The sequence below is a fragment of the Panulirus ornatus genome, chromosome 9 (genome assembly GCF_036320965.1).
Source record: "Panulirus ornatus isolate Po-2019 chromosome 9, ASM3632096v1, whole genome shotgun sequence".
NCBI lineage: Eukaryota > Metazoa > Arthropoda > Malacostraca > Decapoda > Palinuridae > Panulirus > Panulirus ornatus.
This window is the reverse complement of record NC_092232.1, coordinates 21,485,785-21,508,026: the sequence shown is the minus strand read 5'-3', so window position 1 is coordinate 21,508,026 and position 22,242 is coordinate 21,485,785. Positions and strand designations below refer to the sequence as shown.

At 38.7% G+C, this 22,242-nt stretch overlaps 1 protein-coding gene across 6 annotated transcripts in view; it reads right to left on the bottom strand.

Moving 5' to 3' along the window:
- The window catches only part of LOC139750254 (uncharacterized), a 48,426-nt gene extending 26,619 nt beyond the window's left edge, over positions 1-21,807 (bottom strand). The window contains exons 1-4 of one of the 6 annotated variants that reach the window (XM_071664792.1): positions 21,507-21,807; positions 14,558-14,696; positions 10,257-10,436; positions 7,453-7,583 (exon numbers count right to left, since the gene is read on the bottom strand). In XM_071664792.1, coding sequence (XP_071520893.1) covers positions 7,453-7,583; positions 10,257-10,436; positions 14,558-14,662 — 416 coding nt within the window. In that variant the 5' untranslated portion in view covers positions 14,663-14,696; positions 21,507-21,807. Of the gene's footprint in view, positions 1-7,452; positions 7,584-10,256; positions 10,437-14,557; positions 14,697-16,702; positions 16,900-20,539; positions 20,974-21,046; positions 21,072-21,160; positions 21,325-21,506 lie in introns of those variants that run through there. The other 5 variants (XM_071664795.1, XM_071664793.1, XM_071664797.1 and 2 more) reach the window with 5 other exon arrangements.
- Between the last annotated feature and the right edge of the window lie 435 nt (positions 21,808-22,242).

The window sequence follows — 22,242 nt, the reverse complement described above, 5'->3', positions numbered from 1 at the left end:
GTTTAGTACAGGTACACCACTGAACTTCTGACAACTGATGGTTCGGTGCCTCCTTTAGCCCAGACAAAATTATGTGAGGCAAGTTGAAATACCATGGCCACCAGACTAGTTTATTGGATGGCCACAGATGACGTTGTGTGTAGGGCGCACTTATTTACATTCTTTACACTGCACTTGGTGGTGATACCACAATTCTGAGATTCTAAGCTTATTTTGCTTAAATTCAATCCTAGCTATGGCTTCAAAGACATATGAGAGTGTAAGTCGTGGTGTCAAACTTAAACCAGTCCATATCAATCCAAGATAAAGTAGAACTGTTGAAAAAATAGACCGTTGTGTTTTGGTGCACAAGCTGTGTGACATCTACAGTATTGGATCATCAACTGTTTATGATATACAGAAGCAAAGGGAGAAAATATTGAAATTCTATGCAGACAGTGATTCCAAGAAGCAAATGACAATTAGAAAAACTACGAAAGATGATAAGAGTACTGAACACGATCGAGTGATGATGGAATGGTTTTGACAGCATCAGAGTGATGGAGTGGACTTGTCAGGTAGCATGATAATGGAACAGGATAAGTTGTTCCAGAAAAAACTTAAATTACAACACCTCACAAACACCTCAGTCCTGAACAGGTGTATAATGCAGATGAAAATGCATTATTCTGGCAATGCACACCTAGGAAAACAATAACAACAGAAGGCAAAGAAGACCCCACAGGATTCAAACTAATGTACTATTGTACAAGTACCTGTATTTCACTTATCTATCTAATTTACATTTAATAATTGTTTAACTTAAATTTCTAGCAGTCCATGGTATACTTTAGACACATGGAAGATGTATAATTAGTGGGTTAGAGGTATGTTGATGAATTATTATTATGTGACCACGGTTGGTCAGGCAAAATAGTTAATCTGGCAAGGCTTTGGAACCAAAAGTGCCAGAAAATCAGTGGTGTACCAATACTTCTAAAAGAAACAGTAAAAAAAAACTACCATAACAAAAGTAAGATGTAGCAGAACTACAAAGCATGAATGAATATTTCTAGTCATGCCCTTTAGCAAATTAACTAAGCATTGAACATTACAAAATACCCAGCTAGCAGTTTCCATGAACCCCATCATCACAACTCCATAATGTACAACAACACAGCAAGTTAAGGGCAAGCATATGATTGGCTATGATGGAACATGGGAAAGTAAGTGATTAACTGGAGAGTGTAAAAGAGATAATGGGGTACAGAATGGGGTGGACAGAGACTAATTCAGTCACCCCAAGGCTTAAGGAATCATGGTGTTCAAGGTCCATCATATTTTCTAACTACTATGATCATGTGTAGCAGCAGCAGAAGAGCACAGTGGCGTAGAAAAGTGTGACTGGTTCCATCTCCAGCCTGAAGTCTTGTAAGACTGCTTACCTGCTGGACAAGCTTACATACAATAAGTGTGAGTTGTCAAAAGTTTGAAACAAAGCTGTAGTTATGTTTTGCATGAGCGATATATCATAAATAATGTGCACTATCATGTAAATGTGATATTTGTTGGTGAGGATGGTAAATCTTTTATTGGGTACATCATGATTGGTGTAGTTTTTAAGCAATTTGTGTTTGCAGGAGACTATATAAGTGTTTCGATAAATTTGTCTGATCACCAAGAAATCCTTAAATCTACATAAAATTTTAAGTAAATAATGTCAGTGCAGGGAAAACTGTGGTAATCCACATAGTAACTTTGGGTTGATCAGTATTTCAGCCACAAAGATATGAGGAGAACCACAGCAGAGGTCTGGGGTACTTTCTTGTCAAAGTTGGGCACTAAAGCAATAAGCCTATAAAAGATAATTAATGAAGTTAATTTCTATCAGACTATTATCGGAAGTTAACTTCCATAATTGTTATCAGACCAGTTAACTTCCAATACCTCGATCTTTTAGTCCAATAGTATCTATTACTTTTTCGTCAGATAAAATCTTCATCTTACCTTTTCTTTTCTGGGTTCTTTGGTTTAAGCGTTCTTCTTCGTTGTTAATTCTATTTCTTGTAATAGGAAAGTTTAAACTATAACTGGTTATATAAGTGATATACTATGTTGTTCATTCTATTTATCATTTTTTTTTTTTTGCCGCTCTCCCGCGTTTGCGAGGTAGCACAAGGAAACAGACGAAAGAAATGGCCCAACCCACCCCCATACACATGTATATACATACGTCCACACACGCAAATATACATACCTACACAGCTTTCCATGGTTTACCCCAGACGCTTCACATGCCCTGATTCAATCCACTGACAGCACGTCAACCCTGGTATACCACATCGATCCAATTCACTCTATTCCTTGCCCTCCTTTCACCCTCCTGCATGTTCAGGCCCCGATCACACAAAATCTTTTTCACTCCATCTTTCCACCTCCAATTTGGTCTCCCACTTCTCCTCATTCCCTCCACCTCCGACACATATATCCTCTTGGTCAATATTTCTCACTCATTCTCTCCATGTGCCCAAACCATTTCAAAACACCCTCTTCTGCTCTCTCAACCACGCTCTTTTTATTTCCACACATCTCTCTTACCCTTACGTTACTTACTCGATCAAACCATCTCACACCACACACTGTCCTCAAACATCTCATTTCCAGCACATCCATCCTCCTGCGCACAACTCTATCCATAGCCCACGCCTCGCAACCATACAACATTGTTGGAACCACTATTCCTTCAAACATACCCATTTTTGCTTTCCGAGATAATGTTCTCGACTTCCACACATTCTTCAAGGCTCCCAGAATTTTCGCCCCCTCCCCCACCCTATGATCCACTTCCGCTTCCATGGTTCCATCCGCTGCCAGATCCACTCCCAGATAGCTAAAACACTTTACTTCCTCCAGTTTTTCTCCATTCAAACTTACCTCCCAAATGACTTGACCCTCAACCCTACTGTACCTAATAACCTTGCTCTTATTCACATTTACTCTTAACTTTCTTCTTTCACACACTTTACCAAACTCAGTCACCAGCTTCTGCAGTTTCTCACATGAATCAGCCACCAGTGCTGTATCATCAGCGAACAACAACTGACTCACTTCCCAAGCTCTCTCATCCCCAACAGACTTCATACTTGCCCCTCTTTCTAAAACTCTTGCATTCACCTCCCTAACAACCCCATCCATAAACATATTAAACAACCATGGAGACATCACACACCCCTACCGCAAACCTACATTCACTGAGAACCAATCACTTTCCTCTCTTCCTACACGTACACATGCCTTACATCCTCGATAAAAACTTTTCACTGCTTCTAACAACTTGCCTCCCACACCATATATTCTTAATACCTTCCACAGAGCATCTCTATCAACTCTATCATATGCCTTCTCCAGATCCATAAATGCTACATACAAATCCATTTGCTTTTCTAAGTATTTCTCACATACATTCTTCAAAGCAAACACCTGATCCACACATCCTCTACCACTTCTGAAACCACACTGCTCTTCCCCAATCTGATGCTCTGTACATGCCTTCACCCTCTCAATCAATACCCTCCCATATAATTTACCAGGAATACTCAACAAACTTATACCTCTGTAATTTGAGCACTCACTCTTATCCCCTTTGCCTTTGTACTATGGCACTATGCACGCATTCCGCCAATCCTCAGGCACCTCACCATGAGTTATACATACATTAAATAACCTTACCAACCAGTCAATAATACAGTCACCCCCTTTTTTAATAAATTCCACTGCAATACCATCCAAACCTGCTGCCTTGCCGGCTTTCATCTTCCGCAAAGCTTTTACTACCTCTTCTCTGTTTACCAAATCATTTTCCCTAACCCTCTCACTTTGCACACCACCTCGACCAAAACACCCTATATCTGCCACTCTATCATCAAACACATTCAACAAACCTTCAAAATACTCACTCCATCTCCTTCTCACATCACCACTACTTGTTATCACCTCCCCATGTGCGGACTTCACTGAAGTTCCCATTTGCTCCCTTGTCTTACGCACTTTATTTACCTCCTTCCAGAACATCTTTTTATTCTCCCTAAAATTTAATGATACTCTCTCACCCCAACTCTCATTTGCCCTCTTTTTCACCTCTTGCACCTTTCTCTTGACCTCCTGTCTCTTTCTTTTTTACATCTCCCACTCAGTTGCATTTTTTCCCTGCAAAAATCGTCCAGTTGTCCATATACATGTAAATGATAAATATTTATCATAAATATAAATATTTATATTTATCAAAAAAGGGGGTGACTGTATTATTGACTGGTTGGTAAGGTTATTTAATGTATGTATGACTCATGGTGAGGTGCCTGAGGATTGGCGGTATGCGTACCATTGTACAAAGGCAAAGGGGATAAGAGTGAGTGCTCAAATTACAGAGGTATAAGTTTGTTGAGTATTCCTGGTAAATTATATGGGAGGGTATTGATTGGGAGGGTGAAGGCATGTACAGAGCATCAGATTGGGGAAGAGCAGTGTGGTTTCAGAAGTGGTAGAGGATGTGTGGATCAGGTGTTTGCTTTGAAGAATGTATGTGAGAAATACTTAGAAAAGCAAATGGATTTGTATGTAGCATTTATGGATCTGGAGAAGGCATATGATAGAGTTGATAGAGATGCTCTGTGGAAGGTATTAAGAATATATGGTGTGGGAGGCAAGTTGTTAGAAGCAGTGAAAAGTTTTTATCGAGGATGTAAGGCATGTATACGTGTAGGAAGGGAGGAAAGTGATTGGTTCTCAGTGAATGTAGGTTTGCGGCAGGGGTGTGTGATGTCTCCATTGTTGTTTAATATGTTTATGGATGGGGTTGTTAGGGATGTAAATGCAAGAGTTTTGGAAAGAGGGGTAAGTATGAAGTCTGTTGGGGATGAGAGAGCTTGGGAAGTGAGTCAGTCGTTGTTCGCTGATGATACAGCGCTGGTGGCTGATTCATGTGAGAAACTGCAGAAGCTGGTGACTGAGTTTGGTAAAGTGTGTGAAAGAAGAAAGTTAAGAGTAAATGTGAATAAGAGCAAGGTTATTAGGTACAGTAGGGTTGAGGGTCAAGTCAATTGGGAGGTAAGTTTGAATGGAGAAAAACTGGAGGAAGTAAAGTGTTTTAGATATCTGGGAGTGGATCTGGCAGCGGATGGAACCATGGAAGTGGAAGTGGATCATAGGGTGGGGGAGGGGGCGAAAATCCTGGGAGCCTTGAAGAATGTGTGGAAGTCGAGAACATTATCTCGGAAAGCAAAAATGGGTATGTTTGAAGGAATAGTGGTTCCAACAATGTTGTATGGTTGCGAGGCGTGGGCTATGGATAGAGTTGTGCGCAGGAGGATGGATGTGCTGGAAATGAGATGTTTGAGGACAATGTGTGGTGTGAAGTGGTTTGATTGAGTAAGTAACGTAAGGGTAAGAGAGATGTGTGGAAATAAAAAGAGCGTGGTTGAGAGAGCAGAAGAGGGTGTTTTGAAATGGTTTGGGCACATGGAGAGAATGAGTGAGGAAAGATTGACCAAGAGGATATATGTGTCGGAGGTGGAGGGAACGAGAAGTGGGAGACCAAATTGGAGGTGGAAAGATGGAGTGAAAAAGATTTTGTGTGATCGGGGCCTGAACATGCAGGAGGGTGAAAGGAGGGCAAGGAATAGAGTGAATTGGATCAATGTGGTATACCGGGGTTGACGTGCTGTCAGTGGATTGAATCAGGGCATGTGAAGCTTCTGGGGTAAACCATGGAAAGCTGTGTAGGTATGTATATTTGCATGTGTGGACGTATGTATATACATGTGTATGGGGGTGGGTTGGGCCATTTCTTTCGTCTGTTTTCTTGCGCTACCTTGCAAACGCGGGAGACAGCGACAAAAAAAAAAAAAAAAAAAAGGTATATATGGGGATAGGGGAGAAAGAATACTTCCCACGTATTCCTTGCGTGTCGTAGTAGATGACTAAAAGGGGAGGTAGCGGGAGGCTGGAAATCCTCCCCTCTCTTTTTTTTTTCTTTTTTTTAATTTTCCAAGAGAAGGGACAGAGAAGGGAGCCAGGTGAGGATATTCCCTCAAAGACCCAGTCCTCTGTTCTTAATGCTACCTCGCTAATGTGGGAAATGGCGAATAGTTTGAAAGAAAAGATGTATATATGATAAGGCCACAAGTTATATAAATAGAATATATAGCTCAGATATATTGTTTATTTGTTTCATATGTCCAACATAATCATGCAATGATTAATTCTTATCATTTTTATATAGCGAGGTAAACTATACGGTTTGTAAAATAATACAAACAAATATTAAAAACAGATTAATCTTTGCCTTACATCTTATGTTAGTAATAGCTCTCCCAAACCCCAGGTCTAACTCAGCCATTCCCCCCTCCCTTCCCTCCCCTATATTCTGTTTCAGTACCGAACAGGCACAGTGCAAGGTTACAAGTGGAAGCGAATGTGTCCATGGATCCTTTTGGTTGACAGTTGCCAATTATCTAGCAAGAAAAGAATTCTATTAAGGGTCAAGAACTTTGTACATATAATGAATAAAGCTAAATAAAATACTTTAAAAACAACAGATATAGGCTGTTCTTTTTTTCTCAAAATAAACGGGAAAACCAGATCTAAAAAAACAGATTGTCCTTAAAAGGACAGACCTAGGAACCCTGTCACACACTGTGGATTTGGCCGTATTGGCAGTATCCAGTAACGTTGTTCAGTATCATTGTCAACTTGACAGCATTCAGTTCTCTAACTTCTCTTTTATGGTCTGGTCTCTACAAGTTAGCTTACAACAGTATAAGACTGCAATGGACCATGGTCCATGGAACATCAAGACAACATGCCCATTCCATCCTCTGTCACAGTGGAATGGTTTTTTTCTCTTGGCAAGGACATTCCAAGGCCAAAGAGGTCAAGACTCTCAGATGGGTCTAACTTTGAGAAGCTGGTCTTCCCGCAGGGCAACCAGCACATAGTGTGAGTGTGTGACTCATATACTCTAAAACAACTCATTGACATAATGTGATTATAATATCATCTTAAGTTGTCAGTAATTAGTAATTACTTCTTTTTCTACATTTTGAGTTGATTAATTGCTAATTCTGAGTTTGTATACAAATATTGTACTGTACGGTATGCTTAATGGTTTAATTCAAGTACTTAAATTACCTTTCAGTTCCCATCATGATATTATCTGGTAAATCAAAATCAAGTTCATTGTTTAGGTATGATTACAAGAGTTTCAAAACAGTAAATTTCTAGCAAGAATTTAGAAAAACTATTTAGCAAAAAAACTGGATGTTAAGAAGACTGACAGCATGTGTATACCTAAGCCAAATCACTGCCAGGAGAAACATGACAAGAAATCTTTACAAGTGGCTAGAGTGTTCTAATCTTATTAAACAAAACCAACATTTTTTTAACATTCAATTTTCAAAATCCAGTGTGTTTTCTTACCAGGAATTCACATGATTCCGAAGGAGAGTTGCTGACAGATAATTCTTTGCATGAATATACCGAGGTTTATCACCATTCCACTTGCATTTATTCCACTGCAGAAAATATCTTCCATGTCCCTCATGAATTGCCTGCAAAGACGAAAGAACAAAATACACAGGCAGTCATTTATCATTATACACTGACAGAGACAAAATTTTCATTGTAGGTCTTTCAAGCATTTTCAAAAACATTCTTTGGTTTTGACATGATTCTTAAATCTCATTTTTGACAGGTAGAAATTTTAATCCATAAATTTCAAGACATACAATTCACTGCAAGAGATTTCTAAGTGTTTTGCAGTTTAGTGATTCACAATGTTAATTACCACCTTTTTACATGTGTGTTTATAAAGTTACTGATATTCATTAACTATGGGACAGACAACTTTAAAGTAGCTACGTGCAAGAACCATACCAAAAATGCAGTGTTTGTGGCTTAATTTCTTCAGGATAACATTCTTAACTGACAAGTCATTTTTTTAGAGAAGCTAAAACTACAATCAAACAAAGAATGATATGGCTTCTGCAGATAGGTCTTTCTACTTTTTACCCCAAAGCATCTTGAACACTTCTGAAACTCAACTTTTCTTCCTCTCTTCGTGCCCAGTCCATCTAGATAATCTCTTACTAACAAGATTACTCTCTTAAGTACTTTATTCTTCTCTAATCTGGATGATTCCTTATCTAATCATCCTCCCTATCTCCCTCTAAAGATTCTGTGTTCTCTCTTTTCCTAAAGCAAAGTCTTCCAAGTATATCTGGGCATGGTGCAAGGTCTAGATGACTTACTTCCTTGTGTTGTAAAGGAGTGTGCCACTGAACTAGCACCGATTCTTGCTTGCATATCTTGTCTCTTTCTTGAAACTCAAACTTTTCCTATATACACTAGTCTCACTATATCATAGCATGTAACGGTAAATTACACTGAAATAACAAGGAAGACAAATGGACATGACCACCCAAGATTCAAAACAAAAGCATGCAATGAACTGAGGTAATGATCAGATGCCTTGGTAGCATCTGGACAATAGAATGGTACACTCCACAAACACAAAGGTAATTGCACTAAGTACTACTATCCTTGCATGTGCCAGGTTAAGGGTGTTGAAAAAGTTTGGAACTCTGGACTGGAGATACTAAAGTGTAACATCACAAGAAACACATGCTAAAATGTAACATCTTGATGAGCACTTTCAGCTCAATATAGAGCCTAACTGAAGCTGCTTTGATATGGTTCTTGATATATCACTTGAAATTAATAGACATATTGGAATTAGCTTCTATAAGCAATATAAATTTGTTTCAATTCTAATTCTGCTTTCCTCTTTAGCTGATCAATGTTCTGTGTCTGTTGATTGATCAGCCTCCCTCCCTTTCTCCGTAACAGCAGTGACCCTCAAGGTTTTGTCCTACCCCCTACACTTTTTCTTCTTTTTCTCAACAATTCCCTTTCTTCCACAAATAACCAAATGCACACATATGCTGATGATTTAACACTGCATTCCTTCACATCCTTTAATTCTGCTCTTTCTCTCACATGATCTGCATCTCATCTTGAAACAACCTCCCCAATAAACTCAGACTTGGACAAAATATCTCAGAGAGGTAGTCAAAATCTGGTTAAGTTTAATGCTTCCAAGACCCAGTTTCTAATCATCTCTTCATCAAAAAAGCCTCACAACTTTCCTGTTTATATTGATGTTTCAGTAATTCCACCTCTTGACTCAATGAGCGTACTTGGTATTACTGTTATATCTACTCTTGCTTGGAAACCCCACATTACAGAAATAGTTAAATCTGCCTCTAAGAAACTGGGAGTCGTCTTTAGATGTCAAAATTTCTTTTCATCTGAACAGTTACTCCATTTATACAAAGAGCTGACCCATCCTTGTATGGGGTACTGCTTTCACATCTGGGATGGACCTAGCAATGCATCGTTACTTGATAGAGTTGTGTGAAAAGTGATCCGACTTATAAACTCTCCTATGCTAACTTCTAAACTTGGCCTGCTTGCCCTATGCCACATCACTGGTTCACTTTCTCTTTTCTATGAGTGTTACTTTGGTTTTTGCTCCTGAGAGCTGGCTGCTTGAACGCTCCCACTACTAGGTAGACCACGCAATACTCAGCTAGCCACTGCGTCACATGATTACTATGTGGCCATTGGCTATTCATGGGTGGGCCACTTTGATAGCCATTTCTTTCCCTACATCTCAAAGCTTTGGAATTCTCTACCTTCCTATGTCTCTCCCAATAAGTACGACCTGACACATTTCAAAAAACAGGCTTATTAATTCCTCCAAAATTCATATATGATTTCCCTCATCTCCTCTTTTTTTCTCTCATAATCCTTTCTACATTTTAAATAAGGACTGGCCTTGATGTGGAATTTTTGCCTGTGACTGGAGGCTACAAAAAAAAAAAAAAAAAAAAAGAGAAAAAAATCTGGACTCTCTCTACGTCCAGAAAATATAAAGTCACCTAACTGAATATATACAGTCTAATGGTGTCTCACAGCAGTTTTATCAGTTGTGCCCTGGCAGGTTAGTATTTATCATAATTCAGCTTACCAGTGCCTGTTTTCCATTCCATTCTTATTAGTACTGGAAACAATTCTTTAGGGAATGGCATTGCGGGCTTTGGAAGAAAGGTCTTAACCCCATCAAACACTAACAAAAACATTCAGAAATCAAGATAGGACAGAAAATAACCATCTTATGAATATCCAATGACATATCAGCTAAACATGTTGAACTGAGTGACCTTGAAGTACTGTGGAGTATATGGAGGACCAAGCAGTAGTAGTATATCTCTGTCATCCTTGTTTGAAGTTGCAAGGTTTTCAGCACAACTGCCAACTAGGTAAAATTCAGCTTCACTCAGGAATGACGCAGAATTCAAGTCCAATTTACCCCTTATGTGATCCATCACACACGTTGCCACCTGTAATTTACAAGGGGAAATGAGGTAAAACTAGAAAATAAAAAAATTAGATAAATAAGATGAATAACTTAATAAATGAAGTAATATCAAAAAGATCAAGAGGGTGAGTACTAACCTAAGATGACTTACCTCGAAATTTTGCTATGATGGCAGGGCTAGCATGTAGCGTTCCCTACATGCTTGCTGAAGACCTTATTTCACTCAACCACCATGTACTTTCTCTAACTATTGATCTGAGGATGACTGAGGATTGAACTCTGCCATTTATAGAGTTTTCTCTTAAATGCTTCTATACATGTTCCTCATGTGTTTATTATTTCTCCAGGTTTTGCAATGAAAAGTCTTTCTACAATCTTTGCTAGATTTTGATATATCTGACATCTTTTTGAAATGTTCATGGGTATTACTCACAACCTGATGATTCTGTATCTTACTTTCTGATAAGCTTTTATATTCATAAAATTCTCCTTGATGCCCTATATCTGCTACCATGCATAACTTATCATGCACCATGCTTTTCTTTTCTCTCAATGTAGTTCATACATTCCATTCCAACGACTTTACTTGTGAAGTTTTTCTGAATTCCCTCTAGATTGTCTTTGTTTGCTTGTTTAGTTGGTGACCATATATTGCAGCAATATTCAACTTTGCTCCCTATATAAAGAATATTTTCATCATTAGTTTTCTATCTTTTATAGCAAAAATTCTCATTATCCCAGCTCAACTCCTGAAAACCATAACCTGGTAAATACAACTAGGCAATATCTGGAGTGCCTCTACAGCTTCACTGCTATTTGTGTCCCCATCATGAGTTTCATTACAAGGTTCACTCTCATGCATACTCACGCTGAAATTCCTCAACATCTGATACCAGAAATCCTTGCAGCAGGAATTATTCACCATCAAATGTGACCTAATCATCAAGATGCTCTTTAAAAGCTTGTATCCCATTTTACTTCTTCCTTTTGTCTTAAGTAAGGCAGCCTGATGGAACACTCTCTCAACAAATGCATTTGATATGGGTAAACATAATTCAGTTAAGACAAATTTTACCAAAGTTCTGAAGCAATACACACCTACTGCATTCTTGAAATCATACACATCAAAATCTTATCTAACTCAAATTTATGTATTTTATCTGACTGATATTTATGTGTTGTTTTTCCAAGTCATCAAAATCTATATCTGTAGTGTTAAATTCTGTCACGTTCAATTCATGTAAATGAACACATCTACTCTGTGAGAGAAGAATATCTAGATGAAAAGCCTGTAATGTATCAAAAAACTTGAATTTCTCAGGCAGCCTCTTGGATACTTCATCTACTGTTGCCTTCAAAAAATCCAGGCATTGATATTTTATGTTCAGTACCTGTTCATTAGAAAAATTTATTTCTGATAGGTTCTGGTAGAATTTAGCTCCATACAGGCTTCATATTTTACCACCACACTCCATTTCTGCACTCACTTTCTCTAATTCTGCTTTCATCTCTAAATACTCCATCCATATATATGCTTAAAAGCCACAGTGACTTCACACATCCCCACCTCACACCAACATGTATGCCGTATTTCCACTCAACACTCCAACCACTCTTGCATGTACATTTGCTCCTCCACTAAAGATTTTCATACCATCCAACAGTTGTCCCCATTCCCAAAATACCCTTAGCACATCCCATAAAGCTTTCCACTTGAATGTCATATGTTTTCCCCAGATCTATAAAGCTGCATACACATTCTTACCTTTCCCTAGATACTTATCCTCAGTCAGTCTCATCACAAAAAATCTGATCCACACAACCTCTAACTTTCCTAAAACCCCCTGGCTTTTAACTTATTCTGCATTCAGTCACTTCCATCACAATCAAGCAACACTCTTGCATGCACATTTTCTGGTATACTTACAGATTTATTTTCCTATAATTGCTAAGTACATCCTTAGTACCTTTTCCTTTGAATAAAGGAACAATAATATTTTTCACCTAATCCTTATGAACCTTCTCTTCCATACTCAATTACATATAAAAGGCATGCACTCTCTCATTTGCTTCTCCATACTTTAACAGTTCAATTGTAATCCCATCCACTCTTAGTACTTTCCCTACCTTCAACCTCACTATTGCCCTTTTCACCTCCCTTCTTGCTATAGGTACCTGCACTTGTATCCTTTTCCTTCCATCCTCCATACCTATGCATCTAACAAACTGCTGCCTATTTTCTCCCACATTCATCAGTTCTTCAAAATACTCTTTCCATCTTCCTTTCACTTCCTCCTTCAGATTCAGCAACTCCCCCTCCTTATGTTTCACATCTGCTTTTCCAATCTTACAACCACCTCTTTCCTTTTTCACCTCCTTCCAGTACAATTCCTCATTTTCTTTAAACTTTTCACTCAACTTTCTTCCAAAATCTTTATCATCATTATCCTTGCTTTCCTACATCAGCTTTTTAACATTTTGCTTACGTATTTATATTCTTCCCTCCTTTGCTGAACTTCCACAGGTACATTCCCTTCTTCTCTTCCACAGCAATTCTAATCTCATCCATCCGCCATGCATTTATTATTTCTGCATGTTTTATCTATTTTCTGATCAAGTTCTTTGAATTTTGCCTCTCTCTTAACCCCTCTTCTTTTTCATGGCACTCTTTCATTCATCCACTGCTTTCTGTCTCTTGGTATCTACCATTCTGCACTACCTTTATTTCTGTTAGGCATTAGCCCACTGATTATTTGTTTTATTGTGTCATTTTCACATGGTATACTATTTGGTTATTAAACAAGAGTTCACTCTAATTTGTACTTGACATCCTATCATGATCACTATTCAGTCTGATCTGTCATGGTGGAAATTCTTAAGCTCAATATTGGTTGGTGAACTCAATTACATTAATTCATTTCCATGATATGCTATGTAGGGATTTATAAGATACTCAAATTTGATATGCCTGTTTTTATTCAATTGTATATCTAAAAACAATGTCATGTCTTTCATAAACATAAAGGTCTGTTGCTACGATTGCTTTCGTCAGTCTAACTGGCTTATTTGTACACAGCTGAATGATTTACAAAAATTTATTAGCCTCTGGAACAGTTCTCTTTCATCTGCTGATCTATTACTCCTTTTCTTGTACCTGTACTTACATCCAAAATCAACTACTCCTTGAGAGTGACAGTACTACTTACCAGGAAAGCTTGCATGTATTGCCCACCGCAGGAAAATCAAGTTAAATAAGAAGGAGTCATGCGAGTTATGTGTTGCCAAGTGTTATGTGTAAGAAATAGTATGTTTGTGGAATGACTGCCAGTCGCCTATGAGTAGGCAAAGCAAAAAGAAATGATGGAAACTTTAGCCACTGGAATAAAAGTTGACAGCTACTGATGTGATAGCTCACCATTCAATCATAACTATCCCTCCTAATACTTAGGCAGGTTGTAACAGCAATACTTCCCTCACTGGTGGCTGCATACTAACTAGAGGGGGGGGGGGGGGAATTACATTAATATTTGCAGAAAGGAGGGGCTAGAACATAAAATTCACTGCAGGAAAACATACGGCTACAAAGAACAGTCTTGTGAGTTACGTGTTGTCAATTACTAAGTATAAGAATGAGAGACTTTTTGTTTGTGGAGTGAAAGCCAGTCACCTGCATGTGGGTGAGATAGAGACAAAATGGATACCTATGCTAAAGGAGCGACACTCTTAACACCCACTGACGAGCAAGCTCAATGCACAGCTGTCAGTATGTTTGTGGACTGAAAGCCAGCCACCTGCATGTGGGTGAGAAAAAAAAGAAAAAAAGATGGATACCTAAGTCAAAAGAGGGACACTTTACAGCAACCTGGTACTATGAAAGAAAGAAAATCACAACAGAAATATCAATCTGAGTTGAACTTAAAATAGCTAAAAGTTCAATGATGCTATACAAAGTCTATTAGCAAGTCCATATGATGTTATCCATCACAATTTCAATTGACTGTACAACAAAAACTTCAATGAATGCAACTGTTAGCCCTAAGTGTTTCAATACTGGAAGTATTTCAATGAATGTTTTTCCTCAAAGCTGAGTCATTCATTATCATAAGCACTTCACACAAAAATTATCATGGATGTCACACTAACCCAATTTTTTGCGACAATATCCCTCTGCCTCTTCTGCAACACGTCCATAACATACTTGACAGCTGGAGGGTCCACACTTCGGTCTCTTCCTGCAGCATCTGACATCTTTCAGGGCTTCCAAGCCTTAACGTTTGGTAACCTGTATACACACACACACAATTATTGATGAAATAGTGAATAATAGCAACATAAAAGCTTTTCAAAAATTCACATGATACTGATGACAGTTCAAAAGATGGGACCCTTTGAGTGTAAAACTCTCTCCTTGTATGATTTTCTTTTTTTCAAATTATTCGCCATTTTCCGCATTAGCGAGGTAGCGTTAAGAACAGAGGACTGGGCCTTTGAGGGAATATCCTCACCTGGCCCCCTTCTCTGTTCCTTCTTTTGGAAAATTAAAAGAAAAGGAGAGTAATATATATATATATATATATATATATATATATATATATATATATATATATATATATATATATATATATATTTTTTTTTTTCATACCTCGTCGCTGTCTCCCGCGGTTGCGAGGTAGCGCAAGGAAACAGACGAAAAGAAATGGCCCAACCCCCCCCATACACATGTACATACACACGTCCACACACGCAAATATACATACCTACACAGCTTTCCATGGTTTACCCCGGACGCTTCACATGCCCTGATTCAATCCACTGACAGCACGTCAACCCCTGTATACCACATCGCTCCAATTCACTCTATTCCTTGCCCTCCTTTCACCCTCCTGCATGTTCAGGCCCCGATCACACAAAATCCTTTTCACTCCATCTTTCCACCTCCAATTTGGTCTCCCTCTTCTCCTCGTTCCCTCCACCTCCAACACATATATCCTCTTGGTCAATCTTTCCTCACTCATTCTCTCCAAGTGCCCAAACCATTTCAAAACACCCTCTTCTGCTCTCTCAACCACGCTCTTTTTATTTCCACACATCTCTCTTACCCTTACGTTACTTACTCGATCAAACCACCTCACACCACACATTGTCCTCAAACATCTCATTTCCAGCACATCCATCCTCCTGCGCACAACTCCATCCATAGCCCACGCCTCGCAACCATACAACATTGTTGGAACCACTATTCCTTCAAACATACCCATTTTTGCTTTCCGAGATAATGTTCTCGACTTCCACACATTTTTCAAGGCTCCCAAAATTTTCGCCCCCTTCCCCACCCTATGATCCACTTCCGCTTCCATGGTTCCATCCGCTGACAGATCCACTCCCAGATATCTAAAACACTTCACTTCCTCCAGTTTTTCTCCATTCAAACTCACCTCCCAATTGACTTGACCCTCAACCCTACTGTACCTAATAACCTTGCTCTTATTCACATTTACTCTTAACTTTCTTCTTCCACACACTTTACCAAACTCCGTCACCAGCTTCTGCAGTTTCTCACATGAATCCGCCACCAGCGCTGTATCATCAGCGAACAACAACTGACTCACTTCTCAAGCTCTCTCATCCCCAACAGACTTCATACTTGCCCCTCTTTCCAAGACTCTTGCATTTACCTCCCTAACAACCCCATCCATAAACAAATTAAACAACCATGGAGACATCACACACCCCTGCCGCAAACCTACATTCACTGAGAACCAATCACTTTCCTCTCTTCCTACACGTACACATGCCTTACATCCTCGATAAAAACTTTTCACTGCTTCTAACAACTTGCCTCCCACACCATATATTCTTAATACCTTCCACAGAGCATCTCTATCAACTCTATCATATATATATATATATTCTATATCGCTACCTCGCAAACGCGGGAGACAGTGACAAAGCAAGAAAAAAAAAAAATATATTCTATATATCCAAACCCCTTCAGCATACCCTCTTCAATTCTCTAACAACGCTCTTTTTATTACCACACTTTTCTCTTATCCTTTTGTTACTTACTTGATCAAACCACCTCACACAACATACTGCCCTCAAACATCTCATTTCCAACACATCCACCCTCCTTCACACATCACCTACAGCCCATTCCTTGCATATAGAGAACATTTTTGGGATTACTATACCTCTCATCATATAAAGAAATGCGATGAGTGTACACGTGTGCCACATTAGTGCACACATGTACACTCATCGCATTTCTTTATATGTTATTCCACTTACTGGATGTGGCCAGCCTGCTGATTGCTGTTGATGCTGCATAGGAGAGGATCCTACAGCAGGAAAAGTAAGAAATGTGTTTCTTATTTAGGATGAACCTCTCTCCTTTTTTGCCGTATCCTGTTTGTCACTTGTTTTTGTGATACCCAACCTTCTACTGGGGTAAGCCCATTTTTATCCAGGATCACTTGTGATAAGTTACTACTTGACTGGACAGTTTACCTCCACCTGAACAGGTATTTGCAATGTTGTTGAGACAGGTGCTGTCCAGAATACAAACAACATACTGTAATTTGTACATGCATAGGAAGAGCAGTTTAAATGAGTACAGGTCTACTGGAGTGGAGCTTAAGATTGGGTTTGGAGGAAGTTGTTTAGTGCTTGTTAAATCATCAGTGTTACATGTTTTGTCCATTTTTTGTTTATTACTGGTATCTGTGATTACAGGTTGTTAACATGTGAAGCAGGGGTAAGTTTTCTATTTCTGCTTGAGGAATGGTGGTTGATTGCTGGGTTCATTATTGGGAAATCAAGGTAGGCGGGATAGGGATACAGTGCTGCTGCTAAGAATTGGGGGCCAAGCATACTGAAGTGACATTATATTGGAAAAGTTTTTATGGCATTGCACGGGTCTTGATTATTTCTGATTATTAGGCTGGCTTGCATAAGATGAAATGTGGCAAGGTGATTGGAGTGGATGGTATTGCAGCTGAGTTTCTCAAGAAAGGGAGTGACTGTAATGTTAACTGATTAGTTAGGATTTTCAATGTATGTATGAATCACAGTTAAGTACCTGAGGATTGGCAGAATGTATGTATACTTCCATTAAATAAACGCAAGGGGTAAAAACGAGAGCGTTCAACTACAAAAGTACAAGTTTTCTGAGTGTACTGGGTAAACTTTATGTTAGTGACTGGGTGAAGCCATGTAAAAAGCATTAGATTTGGGAAGAACAAAGTGGTCTCAGAAGTGGTTCAGGGTGATCTGTACATGGAAGTTTGGGATCTGGAAAAGCATATGATAGGACTGATTGGGATGCCTTGTGGATGGTCTCAAGAATATATGGTGTAGGAAAGAAGCAGCCAGAAGCAGAGAAGTCCTTATCAGGATTGTAAGGCTAGTATTTGAATAGGAAGAGAGGAGATTGAGTGGTTCCAAGTGAAGGCTGATCTGCAGTAGTTGGTGTGTGATGTCACCATGGCTGTTAATTTGTTTATGGATGGGGGTGATGAGTGAGGTAAATGCAGGAGTCCTGGAGGAAGTGGCAAGTATACAATCTGTAGGGGATGAAGAGGGTCTGGGAAGTCAGTTGTTGTCTACTAATGAAATAACATTGGTGGCAAAACTGAGTGAGGAACTGCAGAAATTGGTGACTGAGTTTGGAAGAGGGCAAAAACAGATATGTTTGAAGGTACAGTAGTCCTAACAATGTTGTATGGATGCAAGGCATGGAGATGAGGATGTGTGGAGGATGGATGTGTTGGAGATGGATGTATGAGGACAATATATGATGTGAGGTAATTTGATCAAATAAGTAATACAAGGGTAAGAAAGAGATGTGGCAATAAAAAGACTGTGATTGAAAGAGCTGAAAAGGGTGTGCTGAAATGGTTTGGGACATGGTGAGAATGAATGAGAGGTTGACAAAGAGGATGTATGTGTCAAAAGCGTAGGGCAAAGAGAGAGGGGTGAGACTGAACTGGAGATAAAAGGATGGAGAGAAACAGATTTTGAATGATCGGGACTTGAACATGTAGGTGGGATAGAGTGAATTGGAAAGTTGTGGTATACAGGGGTTGACGTGCAGTCATTGGACTCGACCATACCATGTGATTTGGCTGGCATAAACTATGGAAAGGTCTGTAGAACCTAGCTGTGGATAAGGGGATGTGGTTTTAAAGCATTTCACATGACAGGTAGAGAATGGATGTGAATGATAGCAGCCTTTCTTCATGTGTACCAGGCACTAGACACTACCTTGCTAGTGTAGGAAATGATGATAAAGTATGAAAGAAAAAGAAAGATAAGGCAGTTGGTGATTATTCTGAGAACTTTGCTTTGTCTTATTTCATTATGTCTGCTTTGGGACACTGGATGACCAAACATGTAAGCACAGCTCAAGGTGGCATGGATGAAGTACCTGTCAAGTATACTAAAGGTTTCTTTTCCTTGCCCAAAAGTGGTTCCAGTAATTGCTCTGTGGGAATTCTGTTTGGGATATGGCCTTTGTGGCATGGAGAGTAAATGTTGTATGTGATAATCAACATGTTTTTGGTTCTCTTAAGTAGATGAGGTTGAATATTTCGGATTATGGAATTAGGCATGATGGACCCATGTCTGTCCAGGAATAAGTGGGTGATAGTGGATTTCTGAATGGAAGTAAACATTCTGCTCTGGATGAGCCAATGCTTTGTGTGATGTAACGCTGCATGTCTGGAGTTGCCTAAGTAGTGTCATGATGTGATATGACTGTGAGGTCATCTACCTATGAAAAGACTTTCACACTAAGGTCTCCAAGAGGTGATGATAATTCTAGTAGGAATTACCAAGACCAAAAACAGACTCGGACCAAGTAAGACTGTACTATTAGAGCAGTAACTGAGCAGAGAGGTTTATGCCACACTAGATAACAAAAAGATAAATCTGATATGACAGAAGAGTAAGGAGTATGAATTGAACATTTAATTGGATACTTAATAAGAAGTTGTATGCATATCAAATATACTGAGCATACAATTACTGTATTTAGCTACAATGATACCATTCTAACAGTAAAATTTTAAAAGATGAAGCATTTTACTATCAATTACTACACTAAAAAAATCAGGGTAAAGGCTGCAGTTATTCCGAGAGAAATCTCTTCTCAGTGACTCCAGGCAAAGGGTCCTTTTAGAAGGTTTCTGGTGCTGAATAAGAAAAAATGTACATCATACCTGAAATGGTGATTTATTTGACTAAACTCCAGCAACATGTAGGAGGATGATATCATTCATTCTTTTGAGCAATTACAAATATGCATCCTCTTAACTGAGGTAAGACTGTACAGTAATATACTGCATAATGTAATAGACCTCATAATTAAGGTTAAATTAAGTATCTGAACCCAACCTATCATAGATGTGGTTGTTGAATCTAAATGCATTCAACCAGTAACAAGTAAGCCACACATAGCTTCAGGTGAAATGCAGTGGAACCTACAACAAACATCGAAGAAATTTTATTTTGTAAATGCAAAAGAGTCCTAACAGTAAATGGCCCTTGTATATGTAGACAAATCATATTTCTCCAAGCGCAGTACAGTTTTCTTAATCAAAATAACAGTAACCTTTGAAAATTAGCCAATACAAAGACAAACCTTAACAATTTTCACCAATACCAAAACATTTTGAGATATAATTGCTCCAAGAAAAACATCCTTATACCATAATCAAATTTAGATGTAATGGTTATACGGTTATAAGAGAATTAACTACGAAAGTGGCTTACTGTTCTTAATCAAATACTGTGTACCTCTCCATGGATAGGATGATGATCTATATAATACTAAGAACAGATTCCAAATTTCTGTTCCTGACTTTGAATAAAAACAGTTTTTCTATACCATAAAGTTCGAGAGGTTCTTGATTCTCTCTTAAATTAGCCAGCTAAACCAAACTTAACCTAACTGGCTTGTTTTGCAAAGGATAATAAAATTCCTCTTAAAACTTGAATGAAAATTTGTGGAACAATGACTGTAACAACTTAACTGCCCGAGCATAATGCTAACTCCATACTGGCATAAGAAAAGTAAACAATTATCTGTAAATATATGTGCAAACTAGTGTCTAATCTCGCACTCACCAATAAAAAATTATGGTGCAAAAAGATCCATCGGCTACTAATGACTAGCATATGCAAAGTGATACATAAACTGGTGAAGTAATATCTTCACATCCCAGCTGTAGAGAACTGTTCAACATCTGCTGATACAGAGGAGGAGGAGTTGTTATCAGGGGTTTGTACTATTCAAATGGTGGTACCAGAATACCTGGACTACGGTTGTCGATGGGACCAAAGTAATGAAGTTGGTGACATACATCTGTACAGCTGCAGATGGGAATAATGAATGATTGGTACTTGACCAGTGGGATTAAACCGAAATTTTGTCCAATATAAGCTGGGTTTGACAAGAGAAATAAGGTTTGTGTTACAAGACTTGCTACCACAGCACACCATGTATGATACGTTATATTGTAGGTATGACATGCCCAACCGAGGCGTTGCGTATATCAAAGGCAGCTTATCAACCATTTAAGCACTTTCGTAACACTACAAAGCTTGCTTATAACAAGGTAAATAATCTCATACTGGTGTACGAGAAGTGTCACCACCCTCTGGACTCTGCTTCTATCCTGCAAAAGTAATATAGGAATTGGCATAAATACTCATGGGACTCATGCCTTCACTGTGTCTAGCACCTACTTGAATTTATCCAAAGTGATTAGTAATATGAATGAAGAACGTTGTCATTTACCACATTAACTGAATCAACTGACAGTTCAGGTATAAAATTGTTAAAGCACTGTTGGCAACTCATCCAACACTTGTTTACAACCTGATGTTCTAGCCCACCTAAGGCTATTTGTAAACCTAACATACAATGAATTATAATTGTCAATCAGGAAATGCCTTTTGTATCTTGAATGAGAAAAAATAGGCTATACACATTACAACTGACGGTTTACATTAATATATTGCTAGTTAAGTCACTCCAGCCTTTTAATAACATTTTATGAATATTAAAAAAAAAAATATATAAACAACATACCTTCCAATATTATTAAAGGATGCACCGATCTCCGTTGTAATACGTGTACACTTCTAATACAGACATGTAAGGTGACTAGTCAAGCCCAAGTGCGCACTGTTTGTGACGTGGGAGGATCCTTGGGGCCTGGGCCTCCCTTGGCTCTGGTGTGGATAAGACCCGGGGGTAAAGTGGCTCAGGTGAAATATCACTATAATTCGTCTCGTTCCACTCTTTTCGACTGGGCTGTTGATTTTTGCACTCTTCCATATCATTGAGTTACGATAAATAGTTTGTTTTTCCTTTGGCCTTGCTGTGTTCCTGCATTGTTATAAACTTCTTTCTGCCGTTAACAGTGATCTTTGTGTTAATGTTATAATCCTCACAAGTCGAAATAACCATATCCCTCTTCAGATAAGTCAGCATAAAGATCTCGAACTAGGCACGCTATTTATCATCTTTGAAAACTAAATATCAGGAATAATGGCGATATCGCTCATTGTCAAAATACGGACTTTATGGCAAACTACAACGAACACGGGGATTTAGAGATGAATAAAAGTAATCATCATCTATAGTAAGTTCACTGGGTTTGTAGAGCGGAACCCAAAATATCTACAGATAAAAAAGTTTCAAGATGTCGGCTGGCTACGCCTGCTACAGTTCCGGAGCTTAAAACCCGTGCCGCACTTTTGCATTCTTGGAGCTACCAATCTACGATAAAATGAACGTCTGGGTTATGCTGCTCGCTATCTTT